Source organism: Cucurbita moschata, unplaced genomic scaffold, assembly GCF_002738365.1.
Source record: "Cucurbita moschata cultivar Rifu unplaced genomic scaffold, Cmos_1.0 Cmo_Scf00013, whole genome shotgun sequence".
Classification (NCBI taxonomy): domain Eukaryota; kingdom Viridiplantae; phylum Streptophyta; class Magnoliopsida; order Cucurbitales; family Cucurbitaceae; genus Cucurbita; species Cucurbita moschata.
The window spans coordinates 4,496,921-4,518,791 of NW_019268529.1; the positions used below are offsets into that span (position 1 = coordinate 4,496,921).

Here is a 21,871-nt window from a genome sequence, read left to right on the forward strand (position 1 = left end):
AAAAAAAAAAAAAAAAAAAAAAAAAATTCTCAAGCAAGAACTTCAAACATTCAAAATTAAGTCTCTACTCCATATCAATACAACAGATAACAGAATATTCTTTGCAATATTTTGTTATATTTCTTGTTTTTGGTAAAGATACAAGTGAAGCGTGTAGAATTTAAACTCTGAATAAAGACTTTAATCAAACTAGATTTAATCCTCAAACCTTAACATAATTTGCAATGATAACACAAATAATAAAAACAAAATGAGATTGAAGTCCAGCGATGGCAGATTTGAATAAAGAAAAGCTGAAACCATCAATGGCTAAAAGAAGATAACGGGTGAGAATTCGAACCTACAACCCTTTAAAACGAAGCAAAATGCATTTACAGTTCAAGTTGGCTAGAGTATTATTGTTCCATGGCAGCACAGTGGAGCATAAAATACTTGTTTTTGGCATTTGAGACCAAATTCACAATTAACATGATCCTCCTCGATCAAGGAGAAACAGAATCAAGCAACTGAAGAATTTTCAGCAAAAAAGAACAAGAAAAAGGTAGCAGTCGTCTAAACTTTTGGCAACATGGAACATGAGATCAAAGAGGAAATCAGAAAACAAAAAGAAAGGACACAAAAGAGCGGAAAGAAACTAGATCTGCAAGAATATGATGCCTAAAATCTGGAGTATTTCATTTCCGGACAAACTCACCATCAGTGAAGGCGAAGTCAGTCTGAGAAGAACAGTCACAAAAGCAAGGTGGACAAGTTGAGGAAGAGGAAGAAGAAAGAACAGCCAAGCCCTCCACGAAGTGCCAGTAGAGAGGCGGACCCAAAATGTAAGCAGCTATACAGAGAGCTATAAAACCCAATCCCACCTTCGTCAGTCCTGGAGAGCACGAACCCGCCGGCTTCACTGCCATTCCTAGACCTTTCTGTATCTCCTCTACCTCTATGTGTGTGTCCAGAAACGAGAAATGCAAAATGGAAACGAGCTCGTTGGAGACGATGAATTACAGAAGGAAAAGCGGAATGGAAATCAAACGTAGTGGGGATTGGGGAAATCATGAATGTTCATCTAAATTATAATTTTAATATATATTTTTTGAGATTTTAATTTCAAAAACTTCAAAATTTATTTTAGTAATTAAAGAATAAATAATAAAAAATATTTAATATATATATATATATTAGCACCTTATTAGCATGTTAGGGAGAGCTTTCACACTTTTAAGGAATGTTTCGAGAGATTTCTATACAAATGTTTTGTTCCTCCCTCTAACTAATGTGAGATTTCACAATTCATCTCCTTAGACTCTAGCATTCTCGTCCTACAATCCACCCTTTTTGGATCCAGTGTCCTTAATGATGCTGGCACACCTTTCGGTGTCTCTTTCGTTCTCCTTTCCGATCAATATGAGATTTCACAATTCACCCTTCACGGTTCCAGTGTTCTCGTTCCACAATCCACCTCCTTGGGGATCTAGCATCCTTGCTAGCACACTGTTTGTTGCTTGGTTTTGATACCATCGTAACAACTTAAGTCCATCGCTACGTTGACACACCACTCAATGCATGACTTTGATATCATTTGGAACAACCCACGTTGACACACCACTCGATGCACGACTTTGATACCATTTGTAACAATCCAAATTCACTGCTAGTAGATATTATCCACCTTGATGCTTACTTATCTTATGCTACCAGATTTTAATCTCTAAATCCAAACCAATCTCTAAGAAAAAGAAAAAGAAAAAGAAAAAAAAATCCTACCTAGTCGGAAGCCGCGACTTCTAATAGCGAGTTCTTCATTCCATGATACGCTGCGTTTTGGACATTCTCTCTGTAGTCTGTACCGAAATGCCATCCTCTCCGTCACCGAGAAAGGAATCGATCTTCATTATCGAAATCCACACAGAAGCCAAACTCTGTCGCTCACACTAGCCGGAGACACGCCGAACACCTTTAAACCCTATCAATGGCGTACCAAATCCCTAACGATCTCATCAAACAACTCCAGATCTCACTTCGAAATGAAGCCAAACTCTCCTCCTACGACCCTCACGATTCTTCACTTCCTAATCTACCGTCGCTCCATGAAACAATTGCTAAGCTCGACCCTTCGCCGCCTTATCTTCGTTGCAAGCACTGCAAAGGAAGATTGCTTAGAGATTTGAAGTCATTTATTTGCGTTTTGTGCGGCAAGGAACAGAACACGGAGGTCCCTCCAGACCCGATTAATTTCAAGAATACCATCGCTTGTCGTTGGCTGCTCGAGTCCTTGGGCTTGGATGGATCGGTAGGTTCTTCTATTTTGTTAGGAATCTTGAGATTTTATTTTGCCCTTGTATATTTGTTAAGATTCGTGTCGGAATAGGGAAAAGTTCAACTTCAGTTTCTCCTGTTCTAACGTAGGCGCTTGTGTATTGTATGAGTTACTTACACATCTCTCTAGGGAAGATTTATTGCGAAAAATTTGTCGCCGATTCTAAAATGCTGTATTAGTTCAAACAGACTGTAGGCTTGATGGAAAACTTTGGTTCTAGTTTCGGAGAAAAATCTGTTAGAATTATAAAAGCTTCTGTTCTTGCATGGATTTACTATCTTAATTCTAATGCTCATGGTTGTGGTATTCAGGAAGTTCATCTGTGAATTCATCTGAAATGGATAATTTTCAAAGTTGATTTTAGCACGAAAGTAGTTTCTGCATTTAGGCCAGTAGGATTAGATTGTTGATTGATGTTGTTGATTGATGTTGTTGCATGCCTGGGATTCTTACGGGCTGATCCTTTGAAATGTATTTGGAAATCTTTTGCAGGAGATGGTGGGGTATATGGATTTGAAGGAATCGAACCGAGGAAAATCAGCTGAGGAGTTTCCCCTCACTGATCTTCTAGATTTAAAGATCAGGTGGCCTGAATCTGAAAAAAGGGGGCTCTCAGACAATACTCTGGCTCCAAGTAAAAGTACCTTGAATTTGGCTGAAGTTGATCTTGACAACTACTTTTCTGAGGAAAACAAAGACACTACCTTAAAAGTATCAGATGAGCCACTGAATCAACAAATTGATGGTTCTGAAAGCAAAACTTTTCAGGACAATGTAGATCTTAGTTTGTTTGGAAATGTTCAATCTTCTGATACAGCGACAAGGATCAATGAACATGAGAGTTGTGATTCCTTTTCTGGTTGGGAGGCAAACTTTCAGACTGTGAACTCTGCAACTTCTCATAATAATTCTAAATCAGTTGATCCTTTTGCTATTTCTGGGGTCGATATTTCTTACTCTTTGGAACTAACATCTGGACACCAGAACAAGTATAGAAGTGGAGAAATAGAAGAAACAAAAAACCCCTCTTCATCAATTACCAGTGACTGGTTTCAACAACAAGATGATTTATGGAGTAGTTCAAACCATGAAACCATTTGCACGCCTGAACAGGTCAACCAAACTGGATTTGATGGAAAACCTGTAGGGACTGCAGATTATTCTTCATCAGCAAGTGTTGATTGGTTTCAAGATGATCAGTGGCAAGGAGGGAGCAAAAAGAAGCCTGATGATAATAGTGATTTCGAGGATGACGACTCAGCGGATGCTTGGGATGATTTTACTAGCTCAACCGGCATGCAAGGCTCTTTCGATAATTTCGGGAAAGATATTGTTAATAACATTGTGCCAAAAGTCGCTGAAATATCAGAAATAGATTTCTTCGGCACAACGACCTCAAAGGATATTAATTTTGGAAACTTTTCTCAGCCAAATTTATTTGTGGAAGCCTTCCCCAATTTGAATGGTACATCAGAAGAAAAGGCAACACGGCCCGATGCTTCTGATTTAAGCTGGTATGTACAAATTAATCAAATATTGTTATAAGGCAACTGAAAATACAATATTTTTACTGTTGACACCCATGGCTAGGAGGTTCCCTGTTTTCATATTCCTCCTTATGCCCCACTAAAATTGTTTGGTCATCAAGCCTGGTTTAGACTCTCCATCAATCGTCACTCATTCATGCAAATGCATCACTCCCTTCAAGCTTTCACTTATATGTTTTTCTTTTTTAAAACAATCAGCCAACTTATTCCGTACCTTTTACATTTTTCATGCTTTAGGATGAGTGAAGAGAACGGGAAAAGTGGAGAAAATTCCAAAGCTACGAAGGAAATTCAGTCTTCATCCGCTCCAAGTTCAAATTTAGATGACGTACAGATGATGATGGCGAAGATGCACGACCTTTCTTTTATGCTCGAAAGCCATCTTTCAATCCCACCAAAGTGATGCATCTTTAGTTCTTCTTCTGAAGAGTACGCGCTGCCACTTAGCTTTTCATGTATTTTTCTTTCCCTTTTCCTTTTTAAATCTGTTGCAGCGTAGTGTTGGTTATAACTGAAAATGCATTCTTTGATTTTATTAAATGGCCATATCCCGTTGTTGCCAATTGCAGACATAACACTAACATAATGCCGATTCACATGACTGACATACTCCTTTCAAACTAACATATACCCTCCATTCAACAGAAATCCTCTGTATTCCCAGATGACTGTTTTATTCATTGAATAAAGCTGTATATGTGACACAAGTAGACAGCCCCTAGAGCCACCGCAGGTGACTTTACAAATAGTAAATAGTGGGAGTCCAATATTTGCCATTGTGAGTCAATCCCTTCATAAGGATGATCGTAGGGATAAAACTAACTTAGCTTGAAGACAGAATTTTAGTAACTGACCAAAATTTATTCATTTCACTTTGTAGACATTCGACACAAGTATACAAACAAGAAAGCCAAAGCACTGGATTTGAATAGGGTGGACCATGGAAGCCCATAGCTTCCCTTTGCAAACATCCCCTTCAAAATTGGCCAGAAGCACAAAACCAACCACACACTGCATGTCACCTCACCCACCCCAAACTCTCGACGGCCTGGCTGTGTTCCCAAGAAACCGATTGAAAGTGCCGCTAGTTGAATCATCATAATGGTTGTGATTGGCACAAACATTGGGGACTCATCAAATGTGAACCGACCCAAATCTCTATCACTACTCTCTGTGTCATCACTAGAAGAAGCTGACTCCTTTTTTGTTACCTCGAACGTCGTCTCTGATAGTCCTAAAATCTTCAAAAGGACAGCCACAACTCCAAGCAAGCAAGAACACATTGACTTAATCATATCCATTCTATGGTTATTCCACCAGGCTCTTATGGATTGGTCCGTTTCGATGTACCCTAACATCTGTCTTAGGACAAAAAGGATGAAAAGGAGCAGAGGTATGCATATTACTGGTTCCTGTACCTGCATTGAGATGGCCATAGTTGGTTGCCTCAAATTTACTTAACAAGTCTTGAATGAAACTTGAATATCTCTGATTTTTAGATGGTGTAGAGATTGTATTCTATACTTACCTTGGGCAGAAAATGAAAGTTGGCTATTAGACAAAATGCTGGCAGAAGAGCGTAACATATCTCTGGAATAGCTTGAACGCTCGTCAGGTACATCCATAGATAGAACATACGTTGCCTAAATTGGAGCTTATCAAAGAGAGCAGTGGCAATGGGGGAGTTTCTGCTAATTAAGGTTTCAAGTAGCCCTGTGGTTGCTCTCTTGTGATGGTTTAATGGAATTGGGCCGCCTGAGGGTGCACATCCTAGGAAGGCCGGTGGAGTTGGTGTAAGGTATGCAGATTTCCATCCCTTTTTATGGATCAACATCCCTGTCAAAACGTCCTCCACTATTGATCCATATTGCCAACCCACCTAAGGACCAATCAGCAATTATTGAAAACATTTGTTAAAAATTAACGATTCTTTGCGTCTCAAACTAATTTGAGGGAACTCATAAATCAACTCATTCCATAAATTTTTTATTTATTTGAGTTCAATCCAGTCCAAATAAATTGATTAACTCAATCCGTACGATTTTGGGTTGAGTTGATCAAGTTCTTCAGGTCGTCTATTTTTTCTATCTTCTCAACTAGATTTTGTGTAGAATCAACTATTAGAGTTCATGAAAACTAGAACCAAAAGCATTATTTGAAAGCAAACCTTGGAACCCCAACAAGAATTGTGTTCATAATCAGCAGTAGCAACTTCATGTGTTGCTTTGGTTGAGTCGGCTAGGCAATTTGGATAATCTTCGACGCTTCTTAGAACTCGAGTAGCCGAGGTTACGAAATCTTTTGAATTCCCAAATATTTTATATAACTCATCATCATAATATTTCTCTGCAAAACGATTCGATATGAACAACATAAATACAAAAGAAATAATATAAAAAAAAAAAAAAAAAAAAAACCAGATTGTAATGAATTAAGAGGTGTTCTTACCGAAAAATATTAGAAGGGTAGGTTTGGTTATGGCGTTGGAACATGGGGATTTGGCTGACAGTGAATATGTTGCGATCACTAGTTTGAGACATTAGAACCCTTTGATCTGCCACCGTTGTCATTTCATTGCTCTTCTTGCTTCGATACATCTGANTCATTAGGTGATTGACCGTACAACACTTTTCTTCTATGAATACATCCTGTTCCCATATACGCAGGCCCTTGAATTCCTGCCATTCCACGCATCGTGAGCTGCAAAAACAACATAAAATTTTCTAAATATTAATTAACAAAAATTTATAAGAAAAGAATTTTTGGCTAAATTAATAAAAATACCATAAATTTTGTGCTTTTAAAAAAATACTCATAAATTTTCAAAATTTTTAATAATACCTTTAAATTTAAGTTTAACCTTTTTCGGACAAAATTTGAGGATATTTTTTTAATTAATTTGGCGAAAAAATTATAAAAAAACAAAAAAGTACCTGCATTGTGATAATCCATTGGTTCCCAAAGGGATCATCTTGGAGGCCATTATAAAAGCATTGAGGAAACTGAACAAATGCAAACTTTCTACGGATGATTGGGTCTTTGAAGAGACACATTGCTTGTAAAATAATGTCGGGATTATTCACAAACATGTCACAGTCTAAGTTCATCATATAAGGAGCATTTGTCATTAATCCCGATACTCTTGTCTGCATAATAAATAAAATAAATATATTATATAACAACCTAAATCTCGTTAGTAAATATTGTCTGTTTTGCATCGTTACGTATTACTATTAGGCTCACAACTTTAAAATGTGTTTACTGTAGAGATGTTTCCACACCTTTATAAGAAATGTTTTGTTCTACTTCCTAACTGACGTGTAACGTCCCAGCCTCACGATTTTAAAACGCATCTATCTACTAGAGAGAGGTTTCCACACCCTTCTAAGAAATGTTTTGTTCCCTTCATCTCACTATCTCAAGGTTTTATCTCACAGCCCAACGGTTTTAAAACGAGCCTACTAGAGAAAGGTTTCTACACCCTAATGAGAAATGTTTTGTTGCCCTCTCCAACTGATGTGGGATCTCACAGCGTCACGATTTTAAAACGCGTCTACTAGATAGAAGTTTTCACAATCTTATAAATAATGTTTTGTTTCCCTCTCCAAACATATGTATGATCTCACCTACTATTAGAGATTATATATATATTATATTCTTCGAGAGAGGAATTTAGCATAAGAAAAATGTGAAATTACCAAAACATTCATAGCTCCAGCTTTGTTATGGTGAGTGATATTTGGTCTCTTCTCTCGTGATACATAGACCAAATGGGGCAATCCATCTCGAATACCTTCCTTGTTCTCCCATATCACCTACCAATTTCATCACATTAATACAAAATAAATTCAACATTTAAATCTATACGTGACATCATATACTCCCACACTAGTTGAGAAAGAGAACGACACACCATTTATAAAAGTGTAGAAAATTTTTCCTAACTGACGTGTATGAGAAAGCCCATATAGAAGCCTAAAAGAACAATATCTGCTAGCCTACCAGTAGACGTGGTCCCGTACCTTAATTATTGGAGCATGATTCCTTGGTTTAGTATTAGAGAAATCTGCGAGGTCCCCCACAAGATTGCCGAATGTAAAGCTTTTGGCGGCGTCCTCAATCCTCTGGTTCAGCTCTTCGTACGCGTGCTTTTTACACAAAAATATAAACCATTTTTTAATTTATATAGATATATATATATATATTTAAAAGAATTATCTTTCAAATTCGGTTTACCTTCATTCTCCTCCGCTCGTATTGAAACTCTGGCGACCCAGCTGAGGATAAGTCGTCGGAGAAATATCTAAACGGAGCTCTAACTTCGACCGTATATTTCTTGCAAAATGGCACCCAAATTTTAGCAAATTTAAGAGCTTCAGAAAGAGAATAATATGTGAGTGCCGAACAGCCGTCATCGGAGACGTAACAAGCCAGTTTATTGGTCGGATATTCCACCGCTAACAAAGACAGCACCGTGTTTATCGTGATTATCGGCGGCTCCAGCACCGGATCCGCCGTCGTAATGAAAACGTCCACCGGTGGAAACTCCTCGACTCTGTTTTTCCACACAAATAAATGAAAACCACAAAATTAAAATTATTCTTGCATTTATCTCTAAATGGTTGGTGTTAAATCAACACAACTCTCAACTCTCAAGTATGATATTGTCCCCTTTTAGCATGAGCTCTCACAACTTTGCTTTGAGCTTCTCCAGGAGGTCTTGCTCAAATGGAGAATTATTATTTGATTATAAATCCATGATCATTTTCTAAATTAGTCGATGTAGGACTTTTATTCAACAGTTGGGACAGAGTTCCACGTTGATTAATTATGAATTCTCCACTATAGTATGATACTGTCCAACTTTGAACATAATCTTTCGTGATTTTGCTTTGGGTTTTTCCAAAAGCCTTCGACCAATGAAAATGTATTCATTCCCTAAATTTATTAAAGTGGGACTGACTCCCAACGATCTTCAACAATGAGGTCTTCTCGAAAAACCAAAAGTAAAGTCACGAGGAAAAGGGGTTAAAGGTTACCGTTTGAGGAGGCGTTGGGGATAGGTTTGGTAATGGACGGGGGTCCAAGTGAGATTGGCGGTTAGAGCCCAGAAGAAAGCGAACCAGGACTCGCAGAGGAAGGCAATGGCGTAGAGCCAGCAGAGCCCATGGGTGCGCACCAGAAGGAGCCGGTAGGCGAGCAAAGCAAGCAGGAGGAAGAAAATGGTGACATCCAAAGCTCGTTGCAAAGGCCTTTGAAGTTCGACCTTTTGGTACAGAGAGAGAGCGTTGGGTTTGGCCATTGGGAAGCAAAAAGAGACTGCAAATTCTCATCTTTATTTCATCGCATTTTATAGGGAAATTAAAAAAAAAATAAATAAATAAATAATTAATTAAATAAAAAAAGTGACAAAAGAGTCAAATGCGTTGAACCCGAGAAAATGTTCTGCTAGATTCCATAGTTGCATTCCGACACTTGCCATTTCGTGGGGGTCAAGCAGGTCTCAAATCTGGTCTCCACGTAGAAGTGTTCAAATTTGCTTTCAACCATTTTTTTTCTTTTTTTAATTAATCACATGACCCTCTTTTTTTGAAACTTGTGATTAATTTTAAAAAAAAATTAAATGTGTTTGACTCGATCATTAGATCTAATTGTCCAACATAAACATAAAAGTTGAATTCGATTAAAAAAAATTTAATTTGGATTTGATTGAATTTAGTTTCATTAGTCTGTCGTGTGTAAGTCAACCTAACTCAACTTTACTTTACTTTTAAAATTATTATAAAAATTAACAATATTTGAAATTATTCAAATATTAATTGAATACCAAAATAAAGACTTTCCAAAATGTAAAACATTTAGTCAATTCAGCTGCTCCTGATCATTTGAAATTGGTGACGACTTACACTCAAGAATTTAGATGAGAATTATGAATCTAGATTTAACACTTGATGATCTCAACATTCTTCTATAGTCTTACGACATAGTTACGTTATCTACTCGTTAGTTCTAAGAGTGGAGACTATCTACCAACACGAATTCTTCTAACATGTTTTGCTTTTACTTACATGCATCTTAGGAAAATTTGTAAGATGTCATCCAACATAAAATTGTGTTCCAACCAAATTATGTTTAACTTTAAAGTTCCTATGATTCCACCGAAAAAGAAAATACAATTGATATAAATAGTGACTTTCAATTCTTTTCGTGATTTAATTATTGATGCAATAAGTAAGTTTTAGTTGTTGGTACAAAAATAAAGCAGCAGATCTAGTAGCCTACCTCACAACAAGGACTCAATATCTTTATGTTAATAAAAATTTGCTCCAAAGCTACTTAATTCAACAGATTCTTAATATGAAAATGATACGATTAAATGACCATGTGGGCATGGTTAAGGGTTCGCTAGCTTATCCTCAACCATGAAGATGAGACCCATATGGATTATATGTTAGGATCACACAACAACGCACACCCTCGATTTAGATGAACACCAAAGAACAGGATAGAGAAAATGCAAGGAGAACTCTGGCTAAAGGATTTATATTGATAGTTCAAGTATGTACAACAAGAGAATATAGAGAATACACAAAGTATATTGATGACTTCAAGTATGTACAATAATAGAAAATACAGAAAGTACATTTTCGAAGGTATGCCCGTATATATATGATTTAGCTTACTATATTTAGCTTTACCAGATATACCGTATATAACTATTTACCCCATATATCTTTACCCAATATAGCTTTTTACTATACATAACTATTTACTAACAATTTACTCATTTACCAAATATAGCTTTAATACGTATAAAGTTGACTCACACGTAAATAAGCAACAAACTCTATAACCTAACATTATATGCAGAAAGTTAGAGATTTGCTAACTTATCCTTAATCATGAACCGTCTTGTTCACATAATATTTTAGTAGCGACAAATATATGGAATCGCTCACTCGATGAATATACAATGTTGGGACAGAGGTCATCAATTAACCTTTAATAGTGAACCATAGTGAACGGTAAAACTTGATCTATACACACTCAATTCGGGTTGTTTTTTTCTTTTTTTTTTTTTTGGCATAAACGAAGGAAGAACAAAGCCAATTAGGCAGCTGACTTGTAGATGATAGACGAATGGAAGCCCATATCTTCCTTTGTAACGGAAGCGAAAGCTAGATCCACAAACAGAAATTATAAAGACACACAAAGATTTACATGGTTTGGAGAGAATAAATTCTCCTACACTAGTTGCAGCCAATCTAAATTTTTTTAAGTATTTATATATCTCACACTCTGTGTAAGAGTCCAAACCCACCGCTATCAGATATTGTCCTCTTTGAATTTTTTCAGGGCTTTCCCCGTTTTCGGGCTTCCCCTCAAGGTTTTGAAACGCGTTTATTAGGGAGAAGTTTCCATATCCTTAGAAACCTTATAAAAGGTGTTTCGTTCTCCTCCCCAAACGATGTGGGATCTCACAATCCACCCCCCTTTGGGGGACGGTACAATCGATGTGGGACCCCCAATCCACCCTCCTTTGGGACCCAGAGTTTTTGCTGGCACATCGCCTCGTGTCCACCCCCTTTGAGGCTCAACCTCTTCGTTGGCACAACGCCCGGTGTCTGGCTCTGATACCATTCGTAACAGTCCAATCCCCGCTAACATATATTGGCATTTTTGGGTTTTCTCTTTCGTGCTTGTCCTCAAGGTTTCCACACCCTTATGTAAGGGTATTTGTTCTCCTCTCCAACCGATGTGGGATCTCACAACTCTCACACTACAAAGACTCTCAACAAAGTTCCTCCCGAATGGAACTCAGCACATACAAAATGATACTCAAACTCAATCAAATTCAATACATCTCAATCATCCTAGATAAACTGCATAGAAGCATTAATGTCATGCTTGAATCAAGATGATTTATATATCAAAATAGAAGATGAACCAAATAACTGAGTTATGAACCAAAAGGGTTATGAGCCAAATAAATGAGACTTACGCATGAACCAAATAAATGTCAATACATATATAGAAGATGCATAAACCTATTATTCACACCAACTCACAACAGTTGTAGAAATGTTCGCGAGGCGGAAATGGGGAATCTAATCCCCATCCTGTCTCCATTAGCTAATGAAGAAACCCCTCACTTCCTTTCCCATTTTCCGTTCAAGCGGGAATTTCCCACTCCAGTTGAGATGGGTCTCTTGGGATCCTGATTGAATGGGTTAAAGGATATCCGTAACTACGAGTTAACATAATATAACATGTAATGCTAGTTTTCCATTTGTACCTACAGTGGGTAAGAAGTGAGAGTTTGTGATGAGACAATAGGTGGTAGCATAGCATAACAAAGCTCTGGAATGGAACGAAGGCCCCAAGTGAGGAGCCATAAATACGCTACACATTGCTTCAATTCCAGCTTCCCAAATGACTGTTTTATTCATTCATTGAATAAAGCTGTGTATTGATGCAAGTAGACACTAGAACAGCCCCTTAGCTTCATTTCACTTTGTAGACATTCGACACAAGTATACAAACAAGAAAGTCAAAGCACTGGATTTGAATAATGTGGACCATGGAAGCCCATAGCTTCCCTTTGCAAACATCCCCTTCAAAATTGGCCAGAAGCACAAAACCAACCACACACTGCATGTCACCTCACCCACCCCAAACTCTCGACGGCCTGGCTGTGTTCCCAAGAAACCGATTGCAAGTGCCGCTAGTTGAATCATCATAACGGTTGTAATTGGCACAAACATTGGGGACTCATCAAATGTGAACCGACCCAAATCTCTATCACTACTCTCTGTGTCATCACTAGAAGAAGCTGACTCCTTTTTTGTTACCTGGAACGTCGTCTCTGATAGTCCTAAAATCTTCAAAAGGACAGCCACAACTCCAAGCAAGCAAGAACACATTGACTTAATCATATCCATTCTATGGTTATTCCACCAGGCTCTTATGGATTGGTCCGTTTCGATGTACCCTAACATCTGTCTTAGGACGAAAAGGACGGAAAGGAGCAGAGGTATGCATATAACTGGTTCCTGTGCCTGCATTGAGATGGCCATAGTTGGTTACCTCAAATCTACTTAACAAGTCTTGAATTAAACTTGATTATCTCTGATTTTGTAGATGGTGTAGAGATTCTATTGTATAGTTACCTTGGGCAGAAAATGAAAGTTGGCTATTAGACAAAATGCTGGGAGAAGAGCGTAACATATCCTTGGAATAGCTTGAACGCTCGCCAGGTATATCCATAGATAGAACATACGCTGCCTAAATTGGAGGTTATCAGAGAGAGCAGTGACAATGGGGGAGTTTTTGCTGATTAAGGTTTCAAGTAGCCCTGTGATTCCTCTCTTATGATGGCTTAATGGAATTGGACCGCCTGAGGGTGCACATCCGAGGAACGCTGGCGGTGTTGGTGTAAGGTATGCAGATTTCCATCCCTTTTTATGTATCAACATCCCTGTCAAAACGTCCTCCACTACTGATCCATATTGCCAACCCACCTAAGGACCAATCAGCAATTATTAAAGTAAACAAGGTGCAAACATTTTTGTTAAAAATTAACGATGTTAATGTTTGTGTTGGTTCTAGTTAGTCTGGTTCAACCAAACTAATTTTAGGAGAACTCATCAATCAACCCATGAAAGAAAAAAACCTAACAGAAGGGGAGAAGAAGAAGGAAAGACACACAAATTGATTTTCTTCTTGTTGCGGTGTCTTTCGAACTTGGCACCATTTTCTTTATATAATAAAAATTTACCTATTTCTACTACAAATCAGCGAGCACTCCACCACTCCTTCCTCCTGCTATTCCACTCCCTAGAAACTAGTTCCTTCCACTTCTTCCAATATCTCAGCCTTTTTTCATGGGGAAATAAGCAACCGAAATAAAATAATAAAAAAAAAGTTTATAACCAACCATCACTCCTCTAAACTTGTTTAACTATGTTGAATGACTTTCTTCAAGCCAATCTTCTCTCTTAACTCCAAGAACCGTTGTTTTGCTAACGGCTTTGTCAGAATATCCGCCAACTATTCATCTGTGTTCACATATTCCAATTCAATAGCTTTAGTTTGTACACATTGGCGAATAAAGTGGAACCTGGTATCGATGTGCTTACTTCGATCATGGTAAACAGAATTTTTCGCCAACGCTATAGCTGACTTGTTGTCAACATTAAGCTTGGGTTTTACTGGAAGTTGACTAATGTTACTCAAAATCTCGCCCAACCATATTCCTTGACATGTTCCAGTAGTTGCGACTATATACTCAGCCTCGCATGATGACAAAGCCACCACCTTTTGCTTATGTGATACCCAAGTTATTGGATTTACTCCAAAATAGTACAACACTCTAGTTGTACTCTTCCTATCATCAATATCCCAGCCATATCACTGTCGCTAAATCCTACCAGCTCCACATTCGATAGCTTCTTATAAATACAGCCAAAACTTAGAGTACCTTTCACATACCTCAATATTTGTTTTACTGCTGTGAGATGTGAAGTTGTTGGTGCCTCCATGTATCTACTCATCACACCAACAGAGTAGGCTATGTCGGGCCGGGTATTAACCAGATAGCGTAAGCTTCCAATAACACTTCTGTAAAGTGTTTTGTCAATTGCAGGTTCTCCATTCCCATGTTTGCTCATCTTCATTCTTGGTTCCATGGGAATCGAACAAGGATTGCACTCCCCCATTCCTAGCTTCTCTAGGATTTTTCTTACATATCCGACCTGACATAAAGTGAATGATTCACTGCTTTGTCGTACCTCAATACCGAAGTAATAGCTCAAAAGTCCAAGATCGCTCATCTCAAATTTCTGGTGCATCTCTTCCTTGAACTGAGCTATAACTTGTTTGTTTGAGCCGGCTATGATTAAGTCATCCACATATGTGCCGATTATCATTGCTTCAAATCCATTAATTTTCTTGTAGATAGTATATTCCTGTGGACATCTAACAAAACCAAGTGACTGCAAACATTGATCAAGTTTAAAATTTCAGGCCCTTGGAGCCTGTTTTAATCCATACAAGACTTTACGTAGTTTTAACACCATGTTTGGATTTTCCTTGTCAACGAACCCTTCTAGTTGAACAACATATACCTCCTCTTCTGACTCGTCATTTAGAAAAGTTGTCTTTACATCCATATGATGTACTTCCCAGTTCTTAATAACTACATAGGCAATAATTAATCTCACTGTTTCTAACTTGGCCACTGGTGCGAATACTTCACTGTAATCTACACCAAACTGTTGTGCATATCCCTTTGCACGAGTCTCGCCTTATGTTTCATGATTTCTCCTTCTGAATTTTTCTTTAATTTGAAAATCCATTTGATGCCGATTGCTTTATGATTCTTCGGCAAATTTGTGAGTTCCCACATTCTGTTCTTTTCGATGGAGAGAGTTTCAGACATCATGGCATTCCTCCAGTTTTCATTCTTAACAGCTTCCTCATACGAGGTTGGCTCCTCAATAGAAAGAAAACAAAGGTCCATTGCTTCCTCCTCTGCTTCGTTCAGTTCTCTATAAATATCTTCTAGAGACCTGAATTTTTTCGGCGTCGATGAGCTTGACGGTGATGCATTTGAGGTTCTGTCTGGCGTTGATAAAGTTGAGGATGAATTTTTCCTTTGTCTTTTGTCTGGATCAACTTCGATATTTTCAATATTCCTCTCCTCTGTTCTACTTTTTTCTGAAATTTGAACAGTGAAAGTTCCTCTTTGTTCATCATCACCATTTGTGATTTCTTCCCAACACCACTTTTTCTCCTCTTCGAACACCACATCCCTACTCACCATAATTCTGTTCTTTCGTGGATCCAATAGTCGGTAAGCTTTGGTTCCATCTTCATATCCCAACATAATTGTCTTCACACTCTTATCAGCAGGTTTAGGAAGGTGTGAATATGTATTCTTGGCATGAGCAAGACACCCGAAGATTTTAAAGTGATGAACCTTTGGTATCTTGTCAAACCAAGCTTGATACGGTGTACCATTTGCAACTCCTTTTGTTGGCTATCTGTTCAAAATATACACGGCAGTTTTGATAGCTTCTCCCCAAAATTTTGTAGGCATCTATTTACTCTTTAACATACATTTGGCCATCTCTACCACCGTTCGATTACGCCTTTCTACTACGCCATTTTGTTGTGGTGAAAATGGTGCAGTAAGAAGTCTCTTCATGCCTTCATTCTCGCAATAGTCTTTAAAAGCAGTAGATACGAACTCTCCTCCACGGTCCGTTCTAAAGCTCTTAATCTTTTTGCCTTTCTCTACCTCCACATTGATCTCGAACTTTTTAAATACCACCAATGTTTCATTCTTGTTTTTCAACATAAACACCCACATAATCGTAAAAAATCATCCATTAGTAACATAAAATATTTGTTACCTCCATAAGTCATTGGCGAAATAAGTCCACATAGATCTCCATGGACAAGATCCAATGACTCCTTCGCACAAAATTGATTGAGCTGGGTGATTTTTGGCAACCCTTCAACCATTCTTTTGTCATTTAATTGCTTTAAAGAGTAAAAATTCAGGTGCCCATACCTCACATGTCAGAGCCAATCACCGTACTGATATTTATCATTAAACACACCTGATTCGCAAGCTTCAACTTTGCTACATACAATCTGTTGGATTGTCTGGTCACCATAACAATCCGGCTCCTAGCCCTGTCATATATCTTCATAACACTGTCCTCTATGACTATTTTATTTTCACTCTCATCCAGTTGTCCCAAACTTATAATATTGTTTTTAAGTTTAGGTATGTAATAGACTTGCGATAAGATCAAGGGCTCATATCGGTTTTGCATTTGAAGAGCACTATTCCTCGACCACAAATGTCTATTACAAAGTTATCACCGAAGCATACCTTTCCAACAACATATGTGTCGAACTCACGAAACACCCTCCTTTCTCCTAACATGTGGTTGCTTGCTCCAGTATCTAGGAACCAGGAATTTTCAGCTACAATATTGGCGGGTGGCAGCACTATAGTTTCATTCAACATCCTAAAATCAGGCTCTTTGTCATGTGTGGTTCTAATTTCACACACCTCTAACATCAGCAATGAAGACTCCTCATCCTTTTGCATCTCTATCAAGTTGAGTTGTTCGTCTTTTGTGGAACACTCTGATGCGAAGTGTCCCATTTGCTGACACATGTAACATTTAATTTTACTTTTGTCAAATCTCTTCTTTTGAGTTTGCGACTCTCCATCTCCTCGATGCCAGTCACTTCTCCCACGGCTTCTCCATCTTCCACGACCCCGTCCCCTGCCTCCTCTGGAACTGCCTTGATCCTTCCATTCTTTCTTTGAGGATTTTGCATTCTCTCGTTCTTTCCATTCTGCATGAGTAAGGAGAACGGTTTCATCTTTTTCTCCAAACCCTTGCAACTTTTCTTCATGTGGCTTGAGTGATCCAATAATCTCATCAACGGATTTCATTTTGAGATCACTGAACTCCTCAATCGTTGAAGTGATTTGAAGAAACTTTGCAGAGGTGGATCGTAGAAGTTTCTTAACTACTTGGATATCATCCACAGTATTGCCGAGGCCTCTCAATTTGTTGACAATAATGGTGAGTTTTCCAGAATACTCATCAATACTTTCTGAATCACCCATCCTCAACGCTTCAAACTCCCGCCAGAGAGTCTGTGTTCTAACTTCTTTCACTCTTTCTACACCTAGATTCATATTTTCCAGCATGATTCAGGCTTCCTTGGCCGTTTTCTTGGCACCCAACTGTAGCAACGTATCTTCTCCAATACTTTGATAAATAGCTGCTAAAACCATCTTATCTTTACGGTTATCTACTGTTTTGGGTGACTCAATTGCCTCCCAAACACCTTGTGCCATCATAAATACCTCCATCTTAATCGCCCAAGCTGCATAGTTGCATTTTGTCAGCATCGAGTATTTGAGTGTGACAGATCCCTCCTTTTCTTGAATCTGTACACTCACCTCATGTGAGGCATCACCTTCTATCACACCGGTGTTTTGGATCCTATCACTCGATTCCTGTCTCATTTTTTGATCTCTCTCCCTTCTTGACCGCTCAATCTCTAGGTGAGACATGATTAAAAACCGGCCTTGATCTTGTAGCTCTAATACCAATTGAAAGAAAAAAAACGTAACAGAAGGGGAGAAGAAGCGAAGACACACAAATTGATTTTCTTCTTTTTGTGGTGTCTTTAGAACTTGACATCATTTTCTTTATATAATAAAAATTTACCTATTTCTACTGCAAATCAGCAATCACTCCACCACTCCTTCCACTCCTACTATTTCACTCCCTAAAAACTAGTTCCTCCCCCTACTTCCAATATCTCAAGCCTTTTTTAAGGGAGAAATAAGCAACATAAATAAAATAGTAAAAAAAAACAAGTTTATAACCCACCACTCATCCCATAAGGTTTTTATTTATTTGAGTTCAATCCAACCCAAATAAATTGATAACTCAACTCAACCCGTACGATTTTGGGTTGAGTTGATCAAGTTCTTTAGGTCTTCTATTTTTTCTGTGTTTTGGGTAAGAATCAAATATCAAACCTCATGAAAACTAGAACCAAAAGCATCATTCGAAAGCAAACCTTGGAACCCCAACGAGAATTGTGTTCATAATCAGCAGTAGCAACTTCATGTGTTGCTTTGATTGAGTCGGCTAGACAATTTGGATAATCTTCGACGCTGCTTAAAACTCGAGTAGCCGAGGTTACGAAATCTTTTGAATTCCCAAATGTTTTATATAACTCATCATCGTAATATTTCTCTGCAAAACAATTCGATATGAACAACATAAATACAAAAAAATAATATAAAAAAAAACAGATTGTAATAAAGGTTGATTACCATTAATATTAGCTTCATTAGGTGATTGACCGTACAACACCTTTCTTCTATGAATACATCCTGTTCCCATATATGCAGGCCCTTGAATTCCTGCCATTCCACGCATCTTGACCTGCAAAAACAATATCAATTTTTCGTAAATATTAATTAACAAAAATTTATATCAAAAGATTTTTTTTTTACTAAATTAATAAAAATACCTCTAAACTTTGTACTTTTAAAAAATTACTCATAAATTTTGAAATTAATACCTTTAAATTTTTAAGTTTAATATTTTCTCGACAATTTACAAAAAAAAAAAAAATAATAATAATAATAATAAAATAAAGTTTAAAAGAAATTATTAAAACTTTTGTAAGCGATAATTCATAAAATTTAAGGATATTTTTTAATTAATTTAGGGAAAGACTTATGAAAAAAAAAAAAAAAAAACCTGCATCATGATAATCCATTGGTTCGCAAAGGGGTCATCTTGGAGGCCATTATAAAAGCATTGAGGAAACTGAATAAATGCATACTCTCCATGGATTATTGGGTCTTTGAAGAGACACATTGCTTGTAAAATAACATCGGGATTATTCACATACATGTCACAGTCTAAGTTCATCATGTAAGGAGCATTTGTCATTAATCCCGACACTCTTGTCTGCATAATAAATAAAATAAAATAAATAAATAAATATTATGTAATAGTTCAAGTCTACCGTTAACAAATATTATCCATTTTTGCCCGTTACGTATCATCGTCAGCTTCACAACTTTAAAATGTGGGACCTCACTACCTCACAGTTTTAAAATGCTCCTACTAGATATAAATTTCAACGCCCTTCTAAGAAATGTTTTGTTCCCTTCATTGCACAGACTCACGATTTTATCTCACAGCTCCACGGTTTTAAAACGAGTCTACTAAGAAAGATTTTACACGCTAATAAAGAATGCTTCGTTACCCTCTTCAACCAATGTGGGATCTCACAACCTCACGGTTTTAAAACACTCTACTAAGAAAGTTTTCACACCCTTGTAAATAATATTTCATTTCTCTTTCCAATCGATATAAGATCTAAAAAATAACATTATATGATACATATGTATTGAAAGAGAATTTAGGATAAGAAAAATGGGAAATTACCAAAACATTCATGGCTCCAGCTTTGTTATGGTGTGTGATATTTGGTCTCTTCTCTCTCGATACATAGATCAAATGAGGCAATCCATCTTTAATACCCTCCTTGTTCTCCCATATCACCTACCAATTTCATAACATTAATTCAAAATAAATTCAACATTTAAATCTATACGTGACATCCTACACTTCCACATTGGTTGGGAGGAGAACGAAACACTATATCTTAGTAGACGTGTATGGGGAAGCCCAAAAAAACAATATCTACTCGATTAGCGGTAGACATGGACCCGTACCTTAATTATTGGAGCATGATTCTTTAGTTTAGTGTTGGAGAAATCTGCCAGGTCCCCCACAAGATCGCCGAATGTAAAGCTTTTGGCGGCGTCCTCAATCCTCTGGTTCAGCGCTCCATACGCGTCCTTTTTACGCACAAATATAAACTATTTTTTAATTTTTATTTAGATATATATATATAATGAATTATCTTTCAAATTCTGGTTACCTTCATTCTCCTCCATTCGTATTGAAACTCCGGCGACCCAGCTAAGGATAAGTCGTCGGAGAAATATCTAAACGGAGCTCTAACTTCGACCCTATAGTTCTTGCAAAACGGCACCCAAATTTTAGCAAATTTAAGAGCTTCAGACAGTGAATAATATGTGAGTGGCGAACAGCCATCGTCGGAGACGTAACAAGCCAGTTTATTGGCCGGATATTCCACCGCTAACAAAGACAATACTGTGTTTATCGTGATTATCGGTGGCTCCAGCTCCGGATCGGCCGTCGTAATGAAAACATCCACTCGAGGAAGCTCCTCCACTCTATAAAAAAAATAATAATAAAATAAACCTGAAGGAATATCATAGGTTCATAAGCATAAGTGAGGCAGAGTATCTTAATTGTTATGAGGTTTTTTGGGAAAGCCTAAAGCAAAGCCTCTATTAGAAGTTATGCTCAAAGTGGACAATATTGTATCATTGTGGAGATTTGTGATTTCTAACATGGTAAGTCATGCCATCGTATCAAAATCATGCCCTGAACTTGGTCATGCCAATAGATTGACAAATCCTCAAATATCAAGCAAAGTATCGTGAGAAAGTCAAAAAGTGACTAAAGTGTCGAACAAAATATGTACTTTGTTTGAGGACTCAGAGAAAGGAGTCAAGCCTCGAATAAGGGAGGCTTATAATGTAGTACTTTATTTGAGAGAAGGATTATTATTAGGAGTGAGTCCCGCATTGGCTAATTTAGTAGAAGATCATGAGTTTATAAGTAAGTAATATCATCTCCAATGAGAGTTTATGCTCAAAGTAGACAATATCATACTATTGTGGAAGGTCGTGATTAGTAACATAAATTAAAAAACAAGACGAAAAGGGGGTTAAAGGTTACCGTTTGAAGAGGCATTGGGGATAGGTTTGGTACTGGACGGGGGTCCAAGTGATATTGGCGGTTAGAGCCCAGAAGAAAGCGAACCAGGACTCGCCGAGGAAGGCAATGGCGTAGAGCCAGCAGAGCCCATGGGTGCGCACCAGAAGGAGCCGGTAGGCGAGCAAAGCAAGCAGGAGGAAGAAAATGGTGACATCCAAAGCTCGTTGCAAAGGACTTTGAAGTTCGACCTTTTGGTACAGAGAGAGAGCGTTGGGTTTGGCCATTGGGAAGCAAAAAGAGACTGCAAATTCTCATCTTTATTTCATCGCATTTTATAGGGAAATTAAAAAAATAAATAATTAATTAATTAATTAATTAAATAAATAAGGGACAAAACAGTCAAATACGTTGAACCCGACAAAATGTTCTGTTAGATTCCAGAGTGGCATTACTACACTTGCCATTTAGTCTCCACATAGAAGTCTTCAAATTTGTTTTCAATCATTTATTTCTTTTTTTTTTTTTGAAACCTGTGTTTAATTTAAAAAAACTAAATGTGTTTTAACTTAAACGATAAAAGTCGAATTGAATTGAATTAAAAAAAAAAAAAAAAAAAAAAAAAAAAAAAAAAA

At 37.5% G+C, this 21,871-nt stretch overlaps 4 protein-coding genes across 7 annotated transcripts in view; 1 reads left to right on the top strand and 3 right to left on the bottom strand.

The window, feature by feature from the left end:
- The window catches only part of LOC111451120, a 3,130-nt gene extending 2,088 nt beyond the window's left edge, over positions 1-1,042 (bottom strand). For both annotated transcript variants that reach the window (XM_023091406.1, XM_023091405.1), the window contains exon 1: positions 695-1,042. In XM_023091406.1, the coding sequence (XP_022947174.1) occupies positions 695-905 (211 nt within the window). In that variant the 5' untranslated portion in view covers positions 906-1,042. The remainder of the gene's footprint in view (positions 1-694) is intronic.
- Positions 1,043-1,764: 722 nt separating this feature from the next.
- Positions 1,765-5,026, top strand: LOC111451112. 3 transcript variants are annotated; one of them, XR_002711931.1, is made up of 5 exons: positions 1,765-2,284; positions 2,804-3,825; positions 4,096-4,313; positions 4,504-4,636; positions 4,739-4,804. XR_002711931.1 is itself a non-coding variant. In XM_023091390.1 (3 exons), the coding sequence occupies exons 1-3, from the start codon at positions 1,964-1,966 to the stop codon at positions 4,259-4,261; spliced, it is 1,509 nt and encodes a 502-aa protein (XP_022947158.1). In that variant the 5' UTR covers positions 1,765-1,963; the 3' UTR covers positions 4,262-4,421. The 3 variants fall into 3 exon arrangements, 1 of the variants encoding a protein (XP_022947158.1); XR_002711930.1 differs by lacking the exon at positions 4,504-4,636 and having other exon boundaries at positions 4,739-5,026; XM_023091390.1 differs by lacking the exons at positions 4,504-4,636; positions 4,739-4,804 and having other exon boundaries at positions 4,096-4,421.
- LOC111451122 (cellulose synthase-like protein H1) lies at positions 4,496-9,175 on the bottom strand. Its single transcript, XM_023091408.1, has 9 exons — positions 8,898-9,175; positions 8,095-8,413; positions 7,881-8,006; positions 7,557-7,673; positions 6,792-7,004; positions 6,454-6,558; positions 6,026-6,202; positions 5,387-5,737; positions 4,496-5,276 (listed from the first exon to the last, which is right to left on the bottom strand). The coding sequence occupies exons 1-9, from the start codon at positions 9,158-9,160 to the stop codon at positions 4,728-4,730; spliced, it is 2,220 nt and encodes a 739-aa protein (XP_022947176.1). The 5' UTR covers positions 9,161-9,175; the 3' UTR covers positions 4,496-4,727.
- Positions 9,176-12,284: 3,109 nt separating this feature from the next.
- On the bottom strand, positions 12,285-21,538 carry LOC111451108 (cellulose synthase-like protein H1). Its single transcript, XM_023091384.1, has 9 exons — positions 21,261-21,538; positions 20,371-20,689; positions 20,162-20,287; positions 19,872-19,988; positions 19,176-19,388; positions 18,743-18,854; positions 18,484-18,662; positions 13,029-13,379; positions 12,285-12,917 (listed from the first exon to the last, which is right to left on the bottom strand). The coding sequence occupies exons 1-9, from the start codon at positions 21,521-21,523 to the stop codon at positions 12,369-12,371; spliced, it is 2,229 nt and encodes a 742-aa protein (XP_022947152.1). The 5' UTR covers positions 21,524-21,538; the 3' UTR covers positions 12,285-12,368.
- Between the last annotated feature and the right edge of the window lie 333 nt (positions 21,539-21,871).

Coding starts and splice junctions, on each gene's coding strand:
- LOC111451112 (XM_023091390.1), top strand. CDS start 1,964: ATGGCGTACCAAATCCCTAACGATCTCATCAAACAACTCCAGATCTCA. Junction 2,285..2,803: donor CCTTGGGCTTGGATGGATCG/GTAGGTTCTTCT, acceptor AATCTTTTGCAG/GAGATGGTGGGGTATATGGA. Junction 3,826..4,095: donor GATGCTTCTGATTTAAGCTG/GTATGTACAAAT, acceptor TTCATGCTTTAG/GATGAGTGAAGAGAACGGGA.
- LOC111451108 (XM_023091384.1), bottom strand. CDS start 21,523: ATGGCCAAACCCAACGCTCTCTCTCTGTACCAAAAGGTCGAACTTCAA. Junction 20,690..21,260: donor CCCCAATGCCTCTTCAAACG/GTAACCTTTAAC, acceptor TTTTTTTTATAG/AGTGGAGGAGCTTCCTCGAG. Junction 18,855..19,175: donor AATGGATTATCATGATGCAG/GTTTTTTTTTTT, acceptor TTGTTTTTGCAG/GTCAAGATGCGTGGAATGGC.